This window comes from Bubalus bubalis, chromosome 8 (assembly GCF_019923935.1).
Source record: "Bubalus bubalis isolate 160015118507 breed Murrah chromosome 8, NDDB_SH_1, whole genome shotgun sequence".
NCBI classification, from domain to species: domain Eukaryota; kingdom Metazoa; phylum Chordata; class Mammalia; order Artiodactyla; family Bovidae; genus Bubalus; species Bubalus bubalis.
The window spans coordinates 19,352,378-19,370,924 of record NC_059164.1 but is presented as its reverse complement, the minus strand read 5'-3'; the positions used below and the strand labels follow the sequence as shown (position 1 = coordinate 19,370,924).

Below are 18,547 nucleotides of genomic sequence, written 5' to 3'. Positions count from 1 at the left end.
AGCAAAGTAATGTGTCTGCTTTTTAATATGCTATCTAGGTTGGTCATAGCTTTTCCTTTTTTTAAGTAAATTTATTTATTTTAATTGGAGGTTAATTACTTTACAATATTGTATTGGTTTTGCCATACATAAACATGAATCCACCACAGGTATACACGTGTTACCCATCCTGAACCCCCCTCCCTCCTCCCTCTCTGTACCATCCCTTCCAAGGAGGCAGTGTCTGAATTTCATGGCTGCAATCACCATCTACAGTGATTTTGGAGCCCCCCAAAATAAAGCCTGTCACTGTTTCCATTGTTTCCCCATCTATTTGCCATGAAGTGATGGGACCAGATGCCATGATCTTAGTTTATTGAATGTTGAGCTTTAAGCCAGCTTTTTCACTCTCCTTTTCACTCACCTTCATGAAGAGGTTCTTTAGTTCTTCTTCTCTTTCTGCCATAAGGGTGGTGTCATCTGCATATCTGAGGTTATTGGTATTTCTCCCAGCAATCTCGATTCCATCTTGTGAGTGATCCAGTCCAGCATTTTTCATGCATGAGGTAATATGAATTAAGTTTTAATCTTACACTGTCAAGACTTTCCGATACACAAGACTCACAAGATTGCCATCTGGTATTAGTCTGCTTAGAAAGATATAGAGCTTGTCATCATTGTAACCATAGTCATTCCTCATCTGATGGGAATTCTTCTAGAAATTCATGCAACACATTTCAGGGAAGAAGGATAATTCTACATCCAGCAGGTCAAAGAGCAGCCTTGCATTAAAAGTATCAACCCTACAGGCATTGGTATCTCTGGAAGTGATCTATTTGTAATAACCTATAAAGTCTCCAGAAAAATAAATTCTAGTCCAAGAGTTTAGGGAAGCACAAAGCTGTAGCTTCCTACCAGGTAGTTTTAGTTTCTCCACAGCAAATTAAATTTATCAAATTGATCATTCTATTATAAATAATATTATCTAGTAACATAGCTGATATTTCAACTTTCATCAGGTTACCAGGTAGCTGTAGAAGGAGGCATTTAACTAATGGTCAAATTCTCCACAAAAGATTAAAAGGGACTGTTAATTCTCTGCCTATACATAGAATATAAACTTTGTAAGTATTACATGTGTGTATGTGTGTGTTCAGTTGTTCATTCATGTCCAATTCTTTGCAACCCTATGGACTGTCACCTGCCAGGCTCTTCTGTCCATGAAATTTTCCAGGCAAGAATACTGGAGCAGATTGCCATTTCCTCCTCCAGGGGATCTTCCCAACCCAGGGATCAAACCCACATCTCTTGCATCTCCTGCATTGGCTTGCAGATTCTTTACCATGAGCACCACCTGGGAAGCCTCATATATGCATATATGTGTATGATAACAATCTGATGAAGTGTTATAAATGTATCTAAGAGGAAATTAAACATGGAGGGTTTTGTATGAAATGAGTTGTAGAGATCATCATTTGGTCATTATTTTGCCTAATTTTCATGAAATACCTTGTGTTGTTCATCACAGAGAAAGTTTTGCTCTTAGGTTAGTGTTGTTACCTAATGCATCATTAATAGGCAATACATGACATGTGAGTAAAAATGGGATTCTGGTCCTCCCTGTTGTTATAAGGAGCAACAGAGCTGACTCATAGGACCATTTTACTGCCACTCTCAGATGATTCTTCTGCCCAGAACTCCCATCTCAGACAAATTGACTTTGACGTTTTAAGCTCTAATTGTTTCCTAGGAATGCAATTTTCATACACATGCCAGTAGAATTAAGAAGATTGAATGTGAGTTGTTATATTAAAATGGACCTGCCTCTCTGTATGGTTGATTATCATAGTTAAATATAGCACCTGAATGATGAGACAGAGTTATCACTGAACTCTCTTATTGGAACAGATGCTCTATTGTGGCAACAGGCCTCCTCTATCTTGTAAACATGAACTACTAGTTATTGATAATGTGCATGAGTTCAACTAAGAATTAGCACAAGGCAGTATAATTCCAGAAAAATCCTTCAAAGTGCATAAACCCAAGGTCGATGACATTCTCTAACATCATCTTCATCTTTGTATGTAGACATTAGGATTAAGAATTCAACATCCCTTCTGGAAGGAGGGTTGGGGAGAGTCTTCTCTGACACCACAGTTTGAAAGTGTCAATTCTTCAGTGCTCAGCCTTCTTTATGGTCCAACTCTCACATTGATTCCAACTGCAGGATGGAGAGCCTTCATCAATCCTTGGGAAACTGAGGACTTAATTTATACTAGGCACATCTCTCAAGGCAGTTCTCTCACTGAAATTCCTCGGATTAGTGTCTGGTTGCAGTTTGCTAAAATAATAAAAATGCATCATCAACAGCTCACGCATTGCCTTGGTGTGGACCTAGAGTGCAAGCATAGACAAAGAGTGCATGATCAACAGCTCATACATTGCCTTGGCGTGGACCCACTGTGCAAGCACAGAGGAAGAGGAGGCAATGACTTCACACTTCTCATAGGTTGCAGTTTGCTAAAATAATAAAAGGGTGTGATCAACAGCTCATACATTGCCTTGGTGTGGACCCAGAGTGCAAGCACAAGAGAAGAACAAACACTGATTTCACACTTCTGATAGAGATCAAGCCCTGAGCCTTCGGAGTGGGGACACTGACTCCAAGACCTTAGACTACCAGAGAACTAACCCTGCTGCTGCTGCTAAGTCGCGTCAGTCATGACCGACTCTGTGCGACCCCATAGACGGCAGCCCACCAGGCTCTGCCGTCCCTGGGATTTTTCAGGCAAGAACACTGGAGTGGGTTGCCATTTCCTTCTCCAATGCATGAAAGTGAAAAGTGAGAGTGAAGTCGCTCAGTCGTGTCCAACTCTTCGCGACCCCATGGACTGCAGCCCACCAGGCTACTCCGTCCATGGGATCTTCCAGGCAAGAGTACTGGAGTGGGTGCCATTGCCTTTTCCGGAGAAATAACCCTAGCGGGTACCAAATGGTGAGAACTCACACAAAGGAAACCACTGTAAAGAAGACCCAGCGTCACCTAACCATCAATAGCACCCTGTGCAGGATGCCTCAAACAAAATACAAACCCAATCATCAGCAGACAGGATTACCACCTCACTCAGTGTTTCCCATCAGAGGAAAAGCAAACAAACAAAAACTCAACACAAATTTCACCCTATAAGAAACTTACACAAACCACTGGACCAACCTTAGCGGGCAGAAATCAAAAGGAAGAAAGAATTCAACCTTGGAGTCTGGGAAAAGCAGACCTCAAACACAGTAAGTTTAAAAAGAAATAATGAAAAAGCAGAGAAATACTACACAAATGAAGGAACAAATTAGAAACACAGTGGTCCAAATAAATGAAGAGGAAATAGGAAAACTACCTGAAAAAGAATTCAGAATAATGATAGTAAAGATGGTCAAAAACCTTGAAAACAGAATGGGGAAAATGCAAGAATCAATTAACAAAGACGTGGAAGAATTAAAGAATAAACATGGAGACAAATAACACAATTACTGAAATTAAAAATACTCTAGAAGGAATCAATGGCAGAATATTTGAAGCAGAAGAACGAATCAGTGACCTGGAAGATAAAATGGTGGAAATAACTTCTGAAGAGCAGAATAAAATAAAAAGAATGAAAAGAAATGAGGATTGTCCTCTGGGACAATATCAAATGCACCAACATTCGAATAATAGGGGTCCCAGAAGAAGTAGAGAAAAAGAAAAGATATGAAAAAATTTTTGAAGAGATTATAGTTGAAAATTTCCCCAACATAGAAAAGGAAATAGTCAATCAAGTCCAAGAGGCACAGAGAGTCCCATACAGGAAAAATCCAAGGAGAAACACGCCAAGACACATACTAATCAAACTAAAAAAGACTAAACACAAAGAAAGAATATTAAAAGCAGCAAGGGAGAAGCAACAAGTAATATACAAGGGAAACCCCCTATGCTTAACAGCTGATCTTTCAGCAGAAACTCTGCAGACCAGAAGGGAATGGCAGGATACATTTAAACATTTAAAGTACTGAAAGGGAAAAATCTACAACCAAGATTACTGTACCCAGCAAGGATCTCATTCAAAACTGATGGAGAAATCAAAAGCTTCTCAGACAGGCAGAAGTTAAGACAGCTCAGTACCACCTAACAAGTTTTACGACAAATGTTAAATGGACTTACATAGTCAAGAAATACAAGAGAAGAAAAAGGATCTACAAAATCAACCCCAAACAATTAAGAAAATGGCAATGGGAACATATATATCAATAGTTACTTTAAATGTAAATGGATTAAATGCTTCAACCAAAAGACACAGACTGGCTGAATGGATACAAAAACATGACCCATGTATATGCTATCTACAAGAAACCCACTTTAGACTTCAAGACACATATAGACTGAAAGTGAGAGGATGGAAAAATATATTCCATGCAAATGGGAAGCAAAATTAAGCTGGAGTAGCAATCCTCATATCAAACAAAATAGACCTTAAAATAAGGAAGATTACAAGAGATAAGGAAAGACACTACATAATGACCAAGGGATCAATCCAAGAGGAAGACATAACAACTGTAAATAATATGCACTCAACATAGGAGCACCTCAGTACATAAGACTAACACTAACAGACATAAAATGAGAAACTGACAGGAACACAATAATAGTAGGAGACTGTAACACCCCACTCACACCAATGGATAGATCATCAAAACAGAAAACTAGTAAGGAAACACAAGTCTTAAATGATACATTAGATGCTGCTGCTGCTAAGTCGCTTCAGTGGTGTCCAACTCTGTGCGACCCCATAGACGGCAGCCCACCAGGCTCCCCCATCCCAGGGATTCTCCAGGCAAGAATACTGGAGTGGGTTGCCATTTCCTTCTCCAATGCATGAAAGTGAAAAGTGAAAGTGAAGTCACTCAGTTGTGTCCGACTCCTAGCGACCCCATGGACTGCAGCCTACCAGGCTCCTCCATCCGTGGGATTTTCCAGGCAAGAGTACTGGAGTGGGGTGCTATTGCCTTCTCCATACATTAGATGAGATGGATGTTATTGATATCTTCAGGACATCCCATCCAAATGCAGAGGAATACATCTTCTCAAGAGCACGTGGAACATTCTCCATATAGACCACATCTTGGGTCACAAATCAAACCTCAGTAAATTTAAGAAAATAGAAATCATATCTTGCATCTTCTCTGACCACAATGCTATGAGATTAGATATCAATTACAAGAAAAAAAAAACTGTAAGAAACACAAACACATGGAGATTAAACAACACATTTCTAAAAAACCAACAGGTTACAAAGAAAAAGAGAAATAAAAAAATTTCTAGAAACAAATGATAATGAAAACTTGACAACTCAAAGCCTATGGAATGCAGCAAAAGCAGTTCTAAGAGGGAAGTTTATTTATAGCAATAGAATCCTACCTCAAGAAACAAGAAAAACATCAAATAGACAGCCTAACTTTACACCTAAAACAACTGGAAAAAGAAAAACAAAAAAAAGTCCCAAAATTAGTAGAAGGAAAAAAATCATAAAGATCTGAGCAGAAATAAATGAAAAAGAAATGAAAGAAACAATACTAAAGATTAATAAAACTAAAAGCTGGTTCTTTGACAAGATAAACAAAATTGACTAATCTTTAGCCAGACTCATCAGGAAAAAAGGAGAAAAGAATAAAATCAACAAAATTAGAAATGAAAAAGGAGAGGTTACAACAGACAATGCAGAAAAACAAAGGATTATAAGAGACTATTATGAACAACTATATGGCAATAAAATGCTATCTACAAGCATACCTGGAAGAAATGGACAGATTCTTAGAAAAGTTCAATCTTCCAAGAATGAACAAGGAAGAAATAGAAAAAATGAATAACCTAATTACAGGCACTGAAATGGAAGCTGTGATAAAAAAATATCTCCCAAAAAAGAAAAGCCCAGGACCAGATGGCTTCACAGGAGAATTCTGTCAAACATTTAGAGATGAGCTAATGCCTATCCTTCTAAAAACTCTTTCAAAAAATTGCAGAGGAAGGAACACTTCCAAACTCATTCTGCAAGGCCACCATCACCCTGATACCAAAACCAGACAAAAACAACACACAAAAAGAAAACTACAGGCCAATGTCACTGATGAACATAGATGTAAAAACCCTCAACAAAATTTTAGCAAACAGAATTCATCAACACATCAAAAAGCTAGTTTATTCCAGGAATGCAAGGATTCTTCAATATATGCAAATCAATGTGATACACCATATCAACAAATTGAAAGATAAAATCCATTTTATAATATCAATAGATGCAGAAAAAGCCTTTGACAAAATTCAGCACCCATTTATGATCACAACTCTTCAAAAAATGGGCATAGAAGGAACCTACCTCAACATAGTAAAGGCCATATATGATAAGCCTCCAGTGGTCATGTATGGATGTGAAAGTTGGACTGTGAAGAAAGCTGAGTGCTGAAGAATTGATGCTTTTGAACTGTGGTGTTGGAGAAGACTCTTGAGAGTCCCTTGGACTGCAAGGAGATCCAACCAGTCCATTCTGAAGGAGATCAGCCCTGGGATTTCTTTGGAAGGAATGATGCTAAAGCTGAAACTCCAATACTTTGGCCACCTCATGCGAAGAGTTGACTCATTGGAAAAGACTCTGATGCTGGGAGGGATTGGGGGCAGGAGGAGAAGGGGATGACAGAGGATGAGATGGCTGGATGGCATCACTGACTCAATGCATGTGAGTCTGAGTGAACTCCGGGAGTTGGTACTGGACAGGGAGGCCTGGCATGCTGCGATTCATGGGGTCACAAAGAGTCGGACATGACTGAGTGACTGAACTGAACTGAACAGCAAACATTATTCTCAATAGTGAAAAACTGAAAGCATTACCCCTAAGATCAGGAACAAGACAAGGGTGTCCACTTTCACCACTCTTTTTCAACATAGTTCTGGAAGTCCTAGCTACAGCAATCAGAGAAGAAAAAGAAATAAAAAGAATCCAGATCAGGAAAGAAGTAACGCTCTCACTGTTCGCAGATGAAATGATACTGTACATAGAAAACCCTAAAGATAGTATCAGAAAATTACTAGAGCTAATCAGTGAATTTAGCAAAGTTGCAGGATATAAAATCAATACACAGAAATCACTTGCATTTCTATATACTAACATAGAAAAATCAGAGAGAGAAATTAAGGAATCAATCCCATTCATCATTGCAATAAAAAGAATTAAATATCTAGGAATAAACTTACTTACTGAGACAAAAGAACTGTACATAAAATTATGAGACACTGATGAAAGAAATCAAAGGTAACATAAACAGATGGAGAGATATTCCATGTTCCTGGGTAGGAAGAATCAATATTATGAAAATGACTATATCACCAAACGCAATCTACAGATTCATTGTGATCCCTATCAAATTACCAATGGCATTTTTTACAGAACTAAAACAAAAAATTTCACAATTCATATGGAAACACAAAAGACCTCAAATAGCCAAAGCAATCTTAAGAAAGAAGAATGGAGCTGGAGGAATCAACCTTCCTGACTTCAGATTATATTACAAAGCTACAGTCATCATGACAGTATGGTACTGGCACAAAAACAGAAATATAGACCAATAGAACAAGATAGAAAGCCCAGAAATAAACCCATGCACCTATGAGTACCTTATTTTTGACAAAGGAGTCAAGAATATACAATGGGGCAAAGACAGCCTCTTCAATAAATGGTGCTGGGAAATCTGGACAGCTACATGTAAAAGAATGAAATTAGAACACTTCCTAACACCATACACAAAGATAAACTCAAAATGGATTAAAGACCTAAATGTAAGACCAGAAACTATAAAACTCTTAGAGGAAAACATAGGCAGAAAACTTGATGACATAAATCAAAGCTAGATCCTCTATGACCCATCTTCTGCTACTGCTGCTGCTGCTAAGTTGCTTCAGTCGTGTCTGACTCTGTGCGGCCCCATAGACGGCAGCCCACCAGGCTCCCCAGTCCCAGGGATTCTCCAGGCAAGAATACTGGAGTGGGTTGCCATTTCCTTCTCCAATGCATGAAAGTGAAAAGTGAAAGTGAAGTTGCTCAGTCGTGCCCGACTCTTAGCGACCTCATGGACTGCAGCCTACCAGGCTCCTCCGTCCATGGGATTTTCCAGGCAAGAGTACTGGAGTGGGGTGCCATTGCCTTCTCTGGACCCATCTCCTAGAGTAATAGAAATAAAAAGAAAAGAAAACAGGTGGGACCTGATTAAACTTAAAAGCTTTTGCACACCAAAGGAAACTATAAGCAAGGTAATAAGACCACCCTCAGAATGGGAGAAAATAATAGCAAATGAAACAACTAACAAAGGATTAATTTCCAAAATATATAAGCAGCTCATACAACTCAATACCAGGAAAATAAACAACCCACTCAAAAAGTGGGAAAAAGACCTAAATAGACATTTCCCCAGAGAAGACATACAGATGGCTAACAAATACATGAAAAGATGCTCAACACTGCTCATTATTAGAGAAATGCAAATCAAAACTACAATGAGCTATCACCTCACACTGGTCAGAATGGGCCTCATCAAATAGTCTACAAACAATAAATGCTGGAGAGGGTATGGAGAAAAGGGAACACTCTTACACTGTTGGTGGGAATGTAAATTGATACAGCCACTATGGAAGACGGTATGGAGATTCCTTGAAAAAACTAGAAATAAAACCACCATATGACCCAGCAATCCCACTCCTAGGCGCATACCCTGAGGAAACCAGGGTTGAAAAAGACGCATGTATCCCATTGTTCATTGCAGCACTATTTACAATAGCCAGAACATGGAAGCAACCTAGATGTCCATCAACAGATGAATAGATAAAGAGGTTGTGGTACATATACACAATGGAATATTACTCAGCCATAAAAAGGAACACATTTGAGTCAGTTCTGATAAGGTGGATGAACCTAGAACATATTATACAGAGTGAAGTGAGTCAGAAAGAGAAAGAGAAACATCATATTCTAATGCATATATATGGAATCTATAAAAATGGTTCTGAAGAATTTATTTACGGGGCAGCAGTGGAGAAACAGACATAGAGAATGGACTCATGGACATGGGGAGGGGGGAAGAGAGAGTGAGATGTATAGAAAGAGTAACATGGAAACTTACCTTACCATATGTAAAATAGCCAACAAGAATTTGTTGTATGGCTCAGAAAACTCAAACAGGGGCTCTGTATCAACCTAGAGGGGTGGGATGGAGAGGGAGATGGGAGGGAGGTTCAAAAGGGAGGAGATATATGTATACCTGTGACTGATTCATGTTGAGGTTTGACAGAAAACAACAAAATTCTGTAAAACAATTATCCTTCAGTAAAAAATAAATTAAAAAAAAAAGAATTCAACATCCTTCTAATTCAAGGAGGAAACATTAGATAGGAATTTTAACATAAATACTTTACTGGTGACTAAATATTCTAGATCTATTTAGAGGATATCTCTACAGCAGTATAGCCTAATAAACTTATATTTCTAATGTTTGTTGTTCAGTTGCTCACTCAAGTCTGAACTCTTTGTGACCCCATGAACTGCAGAACACAAGGCTTCTCTGTACTTCACTGTCTCCCAGAGTTTGCTCAAACTCATGTCCATTGAGTCAATGATGCCATCCAACCATCTCATCCTCTGTCACCCTTCTAATGCTTAAAGAAAGTGAACGTGAAGTCGCTCAGTCATGTCCGACTCTTTGTGACCCCATGGACTGCAGCCTACCAGGCTTATCCGTCCGTGGGATTTTCCAGGCAAGGGTATTGGAGTGGGCTGCCATTTCCTTCTCCAGGGGATCTTCCCAACCCAGGGATCGAACCCAGGTCTCCTGCGTTGCAGACAGACACTTTACTGTCTGAGCCACCAGGGAAGCCTCAAATGCTTAGGATGTGTTTAATTAATATACTCATATGTAGACCTTGCATTAAAGTATGAACTGGAAAAAGTTGATGTATTTGAATAAGCCTACATTATAATTGTAATTGACAGCTAAAATTTCAGATGATATTAAAAATAATGGTAAGCATAAATTAAATTACTTTTTTCTATTCAAAATAATATTGTAGTAGTTATCCAAGCATGTTTATTTAAATCATTAAATAGGGTGAAAATTGTCTTATGTTAACAGTTCATTTTCTAAGTTAAAACAAATCTGGAGTGAGTAAAATGAACAATATGGTAAACTTAGTTTCAGCTAATTTTGCTTCATCCTTTTATTTTCTATTTCCTGTGAATGGTTTAACAACTATTACAAACTAAGAGGAAATGCAAATGTTAGCTTGGAGTCTAACAGCTTTTACACGTCATAAATGTTGGTACATTATCAGTGAAATTGGAATTGTACTTCCAAGTAGAAATAAAAATGTCCAAGCTGATTTCGCTCTGGAACATTCATGCCTGCCTACAAGTTCATGCCTGCCTATAAGTTCATGCCTGCCTACAAGTCTGTGATGAGAACATTAATTCTCTTTTGCAGCTTCTGCCAGCAAGAGAAGCTGCCAATGACCTTCCAGGCCTGCGTGATGACCAAGGAGTGCCAGGTGTCTGAGTGGTCGGAGTGGAGCCCCTGCTCAAAAACATGCCATGACCCCGCTTCCCCTAAAGGCACCCGCATGAGAGCTCGGCTCATCAGGCAGTTTCCTATTGGCAGCGAGAAGAAGTGTCCAGAACTTGAGGAAGAAGAGCCCTGTGTGTCTCAAGGAGATGGAGTTGCCCCCTGTGCCACGTGAGTTAATAAGGACAGTGGTCTCTGCTGCCCCATCTGCCCAAACTGCATATTCCTTTAGCTGTTTGATTTCAACTGGATGGTGTGTTGAGAAATACTGATTTTTACAAATTCTAAGTAGAAATGTATCTCTTTACAAACACTATCCTATAAAAACAAAAAATACCAGTTTTACTAAAAGTGTCAGTAACAAGCTATGTTTTCCAATATTCACAAAAGTTGGATTTTTAGCAGTAGTTCTTTGCATATTTTCTATAATGAGGATTGACAAGCTTTTTTTGTAGTGGAGAAGATAGTAAATATGTTAGTGTTTATGAGCCACATGTGTCTCTGTCATGATGATTCAACTCTGCTGTTGGAAAGTGAAGTCGCTCAGTCCTGTCTGACTCTTAGCAACCCCATGGACTACAGCCCACCAGGCCCTCCGTCCATGGGATTTTCCAGGCAAGAGTACTGGAGTGGGGTGCCATCGCTGTTGGAGCTGTAAGCAATGTGTGAAGAAATGAGTGTGGATATGTTTCCATAAAATTTATTTATAGAAACGGTACAGGTTGAATTTAGCCATAGTTTGTCAACTAGTCTATAAGGTAAAATAATCTTTCAAAATATAGGTTCCTTTTGCCTATTGAGCAAGCCCTATTAAAATTCAGTACTGTGTATAACAAGTCCTATTAAATAGAGTAGAATACTACATCAAAATAATAAGACTTTAAGCTCTCTCAGGACCAAGATTGCTTATTAACCTTGGGTGTGGAGATTGTTTCTTCTTTAATCACTTGTATATGTCATAGGACCAGGCACATAGTAAGTGCCCAATAAATGTTCATCAAATTCAGATTAAACACGACTGATTTTGAGATATTTGGCACTGTAACTATATTGTTTTTATCCTTAAAAATCATTTCGAAGACCTTTCTGTGAGTTAACTTGGTGATAAATATGTTTCAGGTTGGTCTGAATGTAGAGAGTATTTACGAAAAAACTTACAGAATCTTAGTTAATCAGTAGATACCCACAAGCTTCATTGAAAGGTTCCCTGGAATATTTGAAACATTTAGGGAACAGGCTAACAGCTTGCACTTGATGAACCAGTGAAGAGGAAAATTACCATTACCACTGCTGCTGCTGCTCCTCCCATTTCTAACAGTAATAATAATAACCACAAAGCATAGTAATGATTCATACAAGATCTTCAGTTATGCAGCACTTATGGAATCCTCCCTTCTCCCCTAACATAACCAGTAACTGAACACTCTGAAGCGTTTCCTTCCTAACTTCTCTGCCTGCCCCACTGACTTGTGTGTTCCCCTTGACATAACAGTTTCAGGGAAATTGCCAGGTTCTCTAGTCAGAGTGTTTCGTCTTCTGCAAGATTCTTCCATTTTTTTTTATCTCAAGCTAGGATGTCTTTATCCTCTCAGTTATTCAAACATCATTAACTATTAATTAAAATAAATCCCTATTCTAAATCTCTGTCTTCTAACCCTTTGTGCATGGTAGCATTTTTTTTAAGAATGTGTAATCACTTTACATTACTAAAAAATTTATTTCTCCCACAGGACTCCTTAGGATGACCTATGTTGGGATGCTGCTCTATAAAAAAAATAAAATAAAAATTTCATTTTAACTCCCCTAATGAATGGCTTGTTTAGTTTTCTTTTCTGTCACACCTCCCCATCTCTCCTCCCAAGGCATCAATTATCAATGATTTTATAATTGACCTGAATGCTGCACTTCCTTTATAAATATATGTCAAGAGCATTGTTCCTTGATGCCCCAGACCTGTACCTCTGTTAAACCATGAATCCCCACTTACAAAAATTGAAAAATGGGCATGAAGTTCACCTTTACCGACATGAAACCTTACCACTGACAAAGCAAAGCATCTTGATCAGACATCCAAGAGCCCATTTAACCTTTTTGTCTAATTGAGATGAGCATTAGCACATCCATTTGTACCTTTGTTGGCTGTTAATCTGATTACTAAGGAAGCATCTTGGTAAAGTGACATAAAGTACTCCAAGAGCCATTTTCTTTGTGCTTTTAGAATATCCATTTTCCTTGAGGTGGAGAAATGCCATCACTGTCTATCTTCAGTGACATCAAGACCCTGGCTATCTTCTTAAAGCATGTGTTAGGCTGACAATCCCTCGACATTTTTTTCACATCATAATCTTGGTTGGAGCTTTAATTTAGAAGCATAGATCATCTTTCCTATGTTCCACTGATTAGAAATGTCAGCTCTTTTCATCATTCATCAGTACTCATCAGGGATGCTCAAATGTTACAGGAGGAAAAAAAAAACACTCTTATTCTCAGCAATAAAGAGAAAACTCTGAATTATGTTATATTTTTGTTACTAACACACAATTACAATTTTTACCAGTATGAAGAAGGAATTTTCATACATTTTATTAAAGACAAAACAAATGTTTGGGTTCATCATCATATAGAATGTTCTCCATTCTCAGATTCAATCTTCCTTTGTTTATAAACATGAAAAAAGGGCAAGCCTGAGTTCAGCTTAATTAAACATAAAATGTCATATATTCAGCATTATGCTCTCTTTGCATAAAATATTTATAAGTAACTTCTAGTAGGTGCAATTAAAACTGGATCATCTTAAATTTAACCCCTCTTTAAACGGAGCAGGGTAAGGCTGTAGAAGAAGGGATTGAAACTGAACCTGTGCCAGAGGTGTGGTCTAAGATTGATTCAAGGGGAAGGAATTGTTCAGATTAATTTTCTTGGGGGGGAAAAACAAATAGGATTGGAGAAAAGTTTTATTCACTAACACATGGCCACTGCCGGCATTTTCTTTATCTAGATACAGTTGGAGGACCACGGAGTGGACTGAGTGTCGGGTGGACCCTCTGCTCAGTCAACAGGACAAGAGGCGAGGCAACCAGACGGCCCTCTGCGGAGGAGGTGTCCAGACCCGAGAGGTGTACTGCGTGCAGGCCAACGAGAACCTCCTCTCGCTATTGAACACGCACAAGGACAAAGAAGGTAAATCTTGTTTTCTTCTCAAGTACTCACCTATGGAGAGCAGGCATGGGAGCATCCTGCAGGGGTATATATGCAGTCATTTGGGGGCATGAAGAGCTGTATATTTGTTCACATTACAGCAGATATTAACTATGGTGAATGGTAGTCTAAATGATGGTTGTAAAAATAATTAATAAAGTTCCATCTTTGGTTCATTCTGGTTTGTTGACAAGCCTCTCTTTAAATTTTGGCTTCAGATTCTGAGTCAGAATTTAGAAAGAGTAATCAGTTATCAAAATAGAATAAACATGTGTCTTATAAGGATACATATAGGATGCAAATATGTGTTCCAAAGCCCAAATTTCTTTTCTTCATATAAGAATAAGTAAAACCTGTATGTTAAAAAAGAAACTTTGTTTTGCTATTTTATAATGATGTTGAAAAAATAAATTAATTATGGTATTCAGAGAAAATTCACTTTGAATTTAAAAGAAATAGAGAATAAAACTACAGGAAAAGATCTTTAACCCAAAGGCATAACTTAAAAAAAAAAAAACAAAAAGACCTTTGATTAATGCTTTGATTTGGTAGACATATCTTAGAACTTTTTTGGTCTAAATCTCAGTTTGGGGACCAAATGTGATAAGTGTACAAAAGAATAAGTGAGTCCAAGATGGCCAAGACTAAAAGTACATATTGTTAAATATTAATATTACTCTAAAATTCTGATCATCATTGGACTGAGCCTCTTAAGAGCCTCTTAACATTTTACTACCTGAGGAACTGCAGGACTTGTAGCACTAATCCATTCAGCACATATTGATTAGTTGCCAGAAGAGTTCCAAAAATTGTCTATGGTGATGAGGACAGAAATATCAATACAAATTTCATGTCAGGAAAATGCCCATGGTCATCATGAGGGCACACAGACCAGTAGTCATAACGCAGTAGGAAAGTGTCAGTCGCTTGCTTGTGTCTGACTCTTTGCAAACCCATGGACTGTAGCCTGCCAGGCCCCTCTGCTCATGGGATTTTCCAGGCAAGAATACTGGAGTGGGTTGCCAGTTCCTTCTCCAGGGACTCTTCCCCACCCAGGGTTCAAACCCAAGTCTCCTGCATTGCAGGCAGATTCTTTACCATCTGAGCCACTATAATTGAGTTTTAGAATAGCTGTAGTGAGAAAATAGAGGAACCTTCATAAAGAATGTGGAATTTGAGCTGAGTTATGATGCATATACTCCATATAGTTAAGCAGGTCAGGCATGCAAGAGGGAGTTTATTCTAAGCAGAAGGAACAGCATGTATTAGGTAAAAAAAAAAAATAGAACGGAATAAAAAAATAAATATTCAGAGAAGGAATATGACCAAGAAGAATCAGAAAAACAAGGAAAGAACCAAGAGAAAAGGACATTTCATAAAACAAAAGAAGAGAGAGCTCTTTTGCCTCCCACCAAAAAGGAGTGGCTAGTAATTCTTGGGAAATAAGGACTAAAGTTTTGCATTTGCAGCTTGCAGAATTTAATTGTTTTGTATCCACTGGCTTTACACAGCATGTTAACTCATTTAGTAATCTAGCCTAGGGATACCTTTTACTACTAATATGTCTTGCGATTTTAAGGAAGTAGCATAAAACATGAAATGTTAGTACATTAATATTTTCTTAGTCACTTTAATGGCTACATTTTTAATGCCCTTTGGTGAATTTATTATGGCAGTCCTTTCAGAGTAGTATAATTTCATTGCTAGAAGTAGATCAGATTTTAGTTTCTGAATGTCAATTATATCCTGTAGGTTATTACTTTCAAAGGTTCCTTCAGAATTTTGAATTGTAATTGGACACTTTTAAAAATTATTTTGTCATAGAGTTCCCTGACTACTGCTGTCAAGGCACTGCAGAGCAATAACAATAAAAGTCACAGGAAAAAAAGATAAGACGCAAAGAACAGTATTATTAAGATGTATCTGTTGGACTAATGCAAACACCAAAGCAGAGATTCATAGATGTAGAAGTAGTCAATTCACCTAAAATTAATATTCAATCTTGTAAGTATATAACATAAATAACTTAAGAATCTGTGTCCTTTCATGTCAAATATCAATAATATTAATAAGCCTCTTATAGTCTTTGCAAAAGCAGTTAATTCTTACTAAAAGTTGCAGTTATTTTTTCCTCAGAACTTAGACTATGTGAGTTCTCCCTGCTGCTGCTGCTAAGTTGCTTCAGTCGTGTCCGACTCTGTGTGACCCCATAGATGGCAGCCCACCAGGCTCCCCGTCCCTGGGATTCTCCAGGCAAGAACACTGGAGTGGGTTGCCATTTCCTTCTCCAATGCATGAAAGTGAAAAGTGAAAGTGAAGTCGCTCAGTCGTGTCCGGCTCTTAGCGGCCCCATGGACTGCAGCCCACCAGGCTGCTCCGTCCATGGAATTTTCCAGGCAAGAGTACTGGAGTGGGGTGCCATTGCCTTCTCCAGAGTTCTTCCTAGTAGTATTCAATTTTCCCCAGTAGGAAACTTGTTAGATATACCAGCATCCCAAGGGTAACACATGTGAATACTATAGATATGTGTGAATGGAGAACAATTAGACTGTGGGCTGTGGAGATTGTTCACAGTCTTATCTTTTTCAATAAATACGAAAGAATGAAAGCTTACTTTATTAAAACAGGGAAACTTCTCAGAATAACTTGTTTATTCAGTCCTAACAGGAAGGTACTGATCTCAAGAAATCCTGACTGTTTAACCATGAAAAGCCTATCCTAAAAGCAATTCATATTGCACTTAATTTGAAGAACAAGGATTGCACTGGCGTTTTTGTAGATTCTCTCTCTGTGTTCTATAAATGTCTTCTCACACATAACCAAACTATCAAAAATACTTTAACTCGAAATACTTTAGCCTCAGCGTAAAATTTCTTTATACAGAAATACTGAAAACAAGTGATACGACATCAACTTCCTTTGTTATCTTCGTATATCATGTTACATAGAAGATTGATAATGACCATCATAGCGCAAAAGCCAGATCACTTTAAATTACTTTATTCATTGATGTATTTTCTGCTATTAACTGACTCATACCACACAAGGCCATAATTCTTTCCCTTGGAGCTAATATATTTAATTTTCAGGAAGTTGAAATATTTATTATTAAAGTACTCACAAAGTATAAAGTATGATATTCAAAACTTGGTATGAGTGAGTTGAATTATCAGGATAGTTATTAAGTTGGTAATGGCATCTACAGACAATAGGAAAAATATGTCTACTTGATATTGGAGAATGTCCACATTTTATCCATGGAACTCTCTCAGTTCTAAAAGAATATTGAGGTGATCAAAATTTCCATTATCACTTATTTAGAAGAAAGACTTGACAGGTTCTCTGCTGAGAAGAGTCAGTAGTAAAATCTTTGACAGTTTCTCTGAGCTGGCTGTTCAGAATCCCAGTAGTCTGAAAAATGTCCAACTTGTCCTGGCATGAAATCTATCCTCAAAATATGACAGGAAGAGGCCTTGCCCATGAGAAGGTTATCAGTGTAACTCCTAGAAAGCTGATGGAAGTGTTACTGATCATTAGATGCATAATGTGAATTGACTCTTATAAGAGTTCATAGTGAGATGAAAGTAGATTCTAGCTATAGTATCTCAAGACATCCTTCCAGTTGATACAGATTGAACATGTTTTCAAATGAGGGAAGCCAAAGGTATTAGTTATAAAGCACCATAAAGCTTACTGTGATTTATATCATAGAAAATTTTAGAACATGCTTTTATACAAAACATACCAAATAATCCACACTTATATCTGCATAAGGTCTGTGGGATTTGTGGTTATTAAGAAAGACAGTCTGGATAATAAGCCTGTATGATGACATTGAATGAGACAAACCAGCAGAAAGGTTTGGAGGATCAATGGAAAGATGAATTGAGGGCAGGATGATTGTACTGTGAATGGGTAGACAGAAGGATGAATAAAGAGCTCATGTTTTCACATGTTTTGCCCCCAAAAATGTGAATAAAATAGTCACCATCCCTATAAAGTACAAATTATTTATAATTGTAGTCTTCTTACTGTAGTTTCTACAGACTACCCTGCTTCAGTCAACACTGTTTTGGGAGAAAAAGGACTATTCTTATGTATATGCTGCTCTTTCCCTGTTATTCAGAAGCTAAATATCAGAGTACATTGAAGCCTAGTGCTGCACCTTCCCTGTCCATCGCTTTTGAAATAACAGGTGGATGAGGCTGTTTTACATAACATTTCAATCAGAAATGTGTGTCAAGAGTCTCTATACCTTCCCTGATATAATTCTTAAACCCTCTAGAAAAGATAGTAGTTTAGTTTTACTTTCTGTTGTCCTTGAAATAGACTTAAAGCTGGGGCTTCCATGGTAGCTCAGATGGTAAAGAATCAGCCTGCAACTCAGGAGACCCTGGTTTGATTCCTTAGTCAGGAAGATCCCCTGGAGAAGGGATAGGCTACACACTCCAGTATTCTTGGGCTTCCCTGGTGGCTCAGGTGGTGAAGAATCCACCTGCAGTGCAGGAGACTGGGGTTTGATCCCTGGGTTGGGATGATCCCCCAGAGAAGGGCATGGCAACCCACTCCAGTATTCTTGCCTGGAGAATCCCTATGGACAGAGGAGCCTGGTGGGCTACAGTTCGTGGGGTCCCAAAGAGTTGGACATGACTGAGTGACTAAACACACATGAAATAGAAATGATTTTTTGTCTCTTGGCTTTCTATAACATCATCATATAGATATAAGTATTGTAGAAAACATAAAA

At 38.1% G+C, this 18,547-nt stretch overlaps 1 protein-coding gene across 3 annotated transcripts in view; it reads left to right on the top strand.

Moving 5' to 3' along the window:
* THSD7A (thrombospondin type 1 domain containing 7A) overlaps positions 1–18,547 on the top strand; it is a 492,988-nt gene that overhangs the window by 254,822 nt on the left and 219,619 nt on the right. For all 3 annotated transcript variants that reach the window (XM_045166358.1, XM_045166357.1, XM_045166359.1), the window contains exons 3-4: positions 10,525–10,773; positions 13,601–13,782. In XM_045166358.1, the coding sequence (XP_045022293.1) occupies positions 10,525–10,773; positions 13,601–13,782 (431 nt within the window). The remainder of the gene's footprint in view (positions 1–10,524; positions 10,774–13,600; positions 13,783–18,547) is intronic.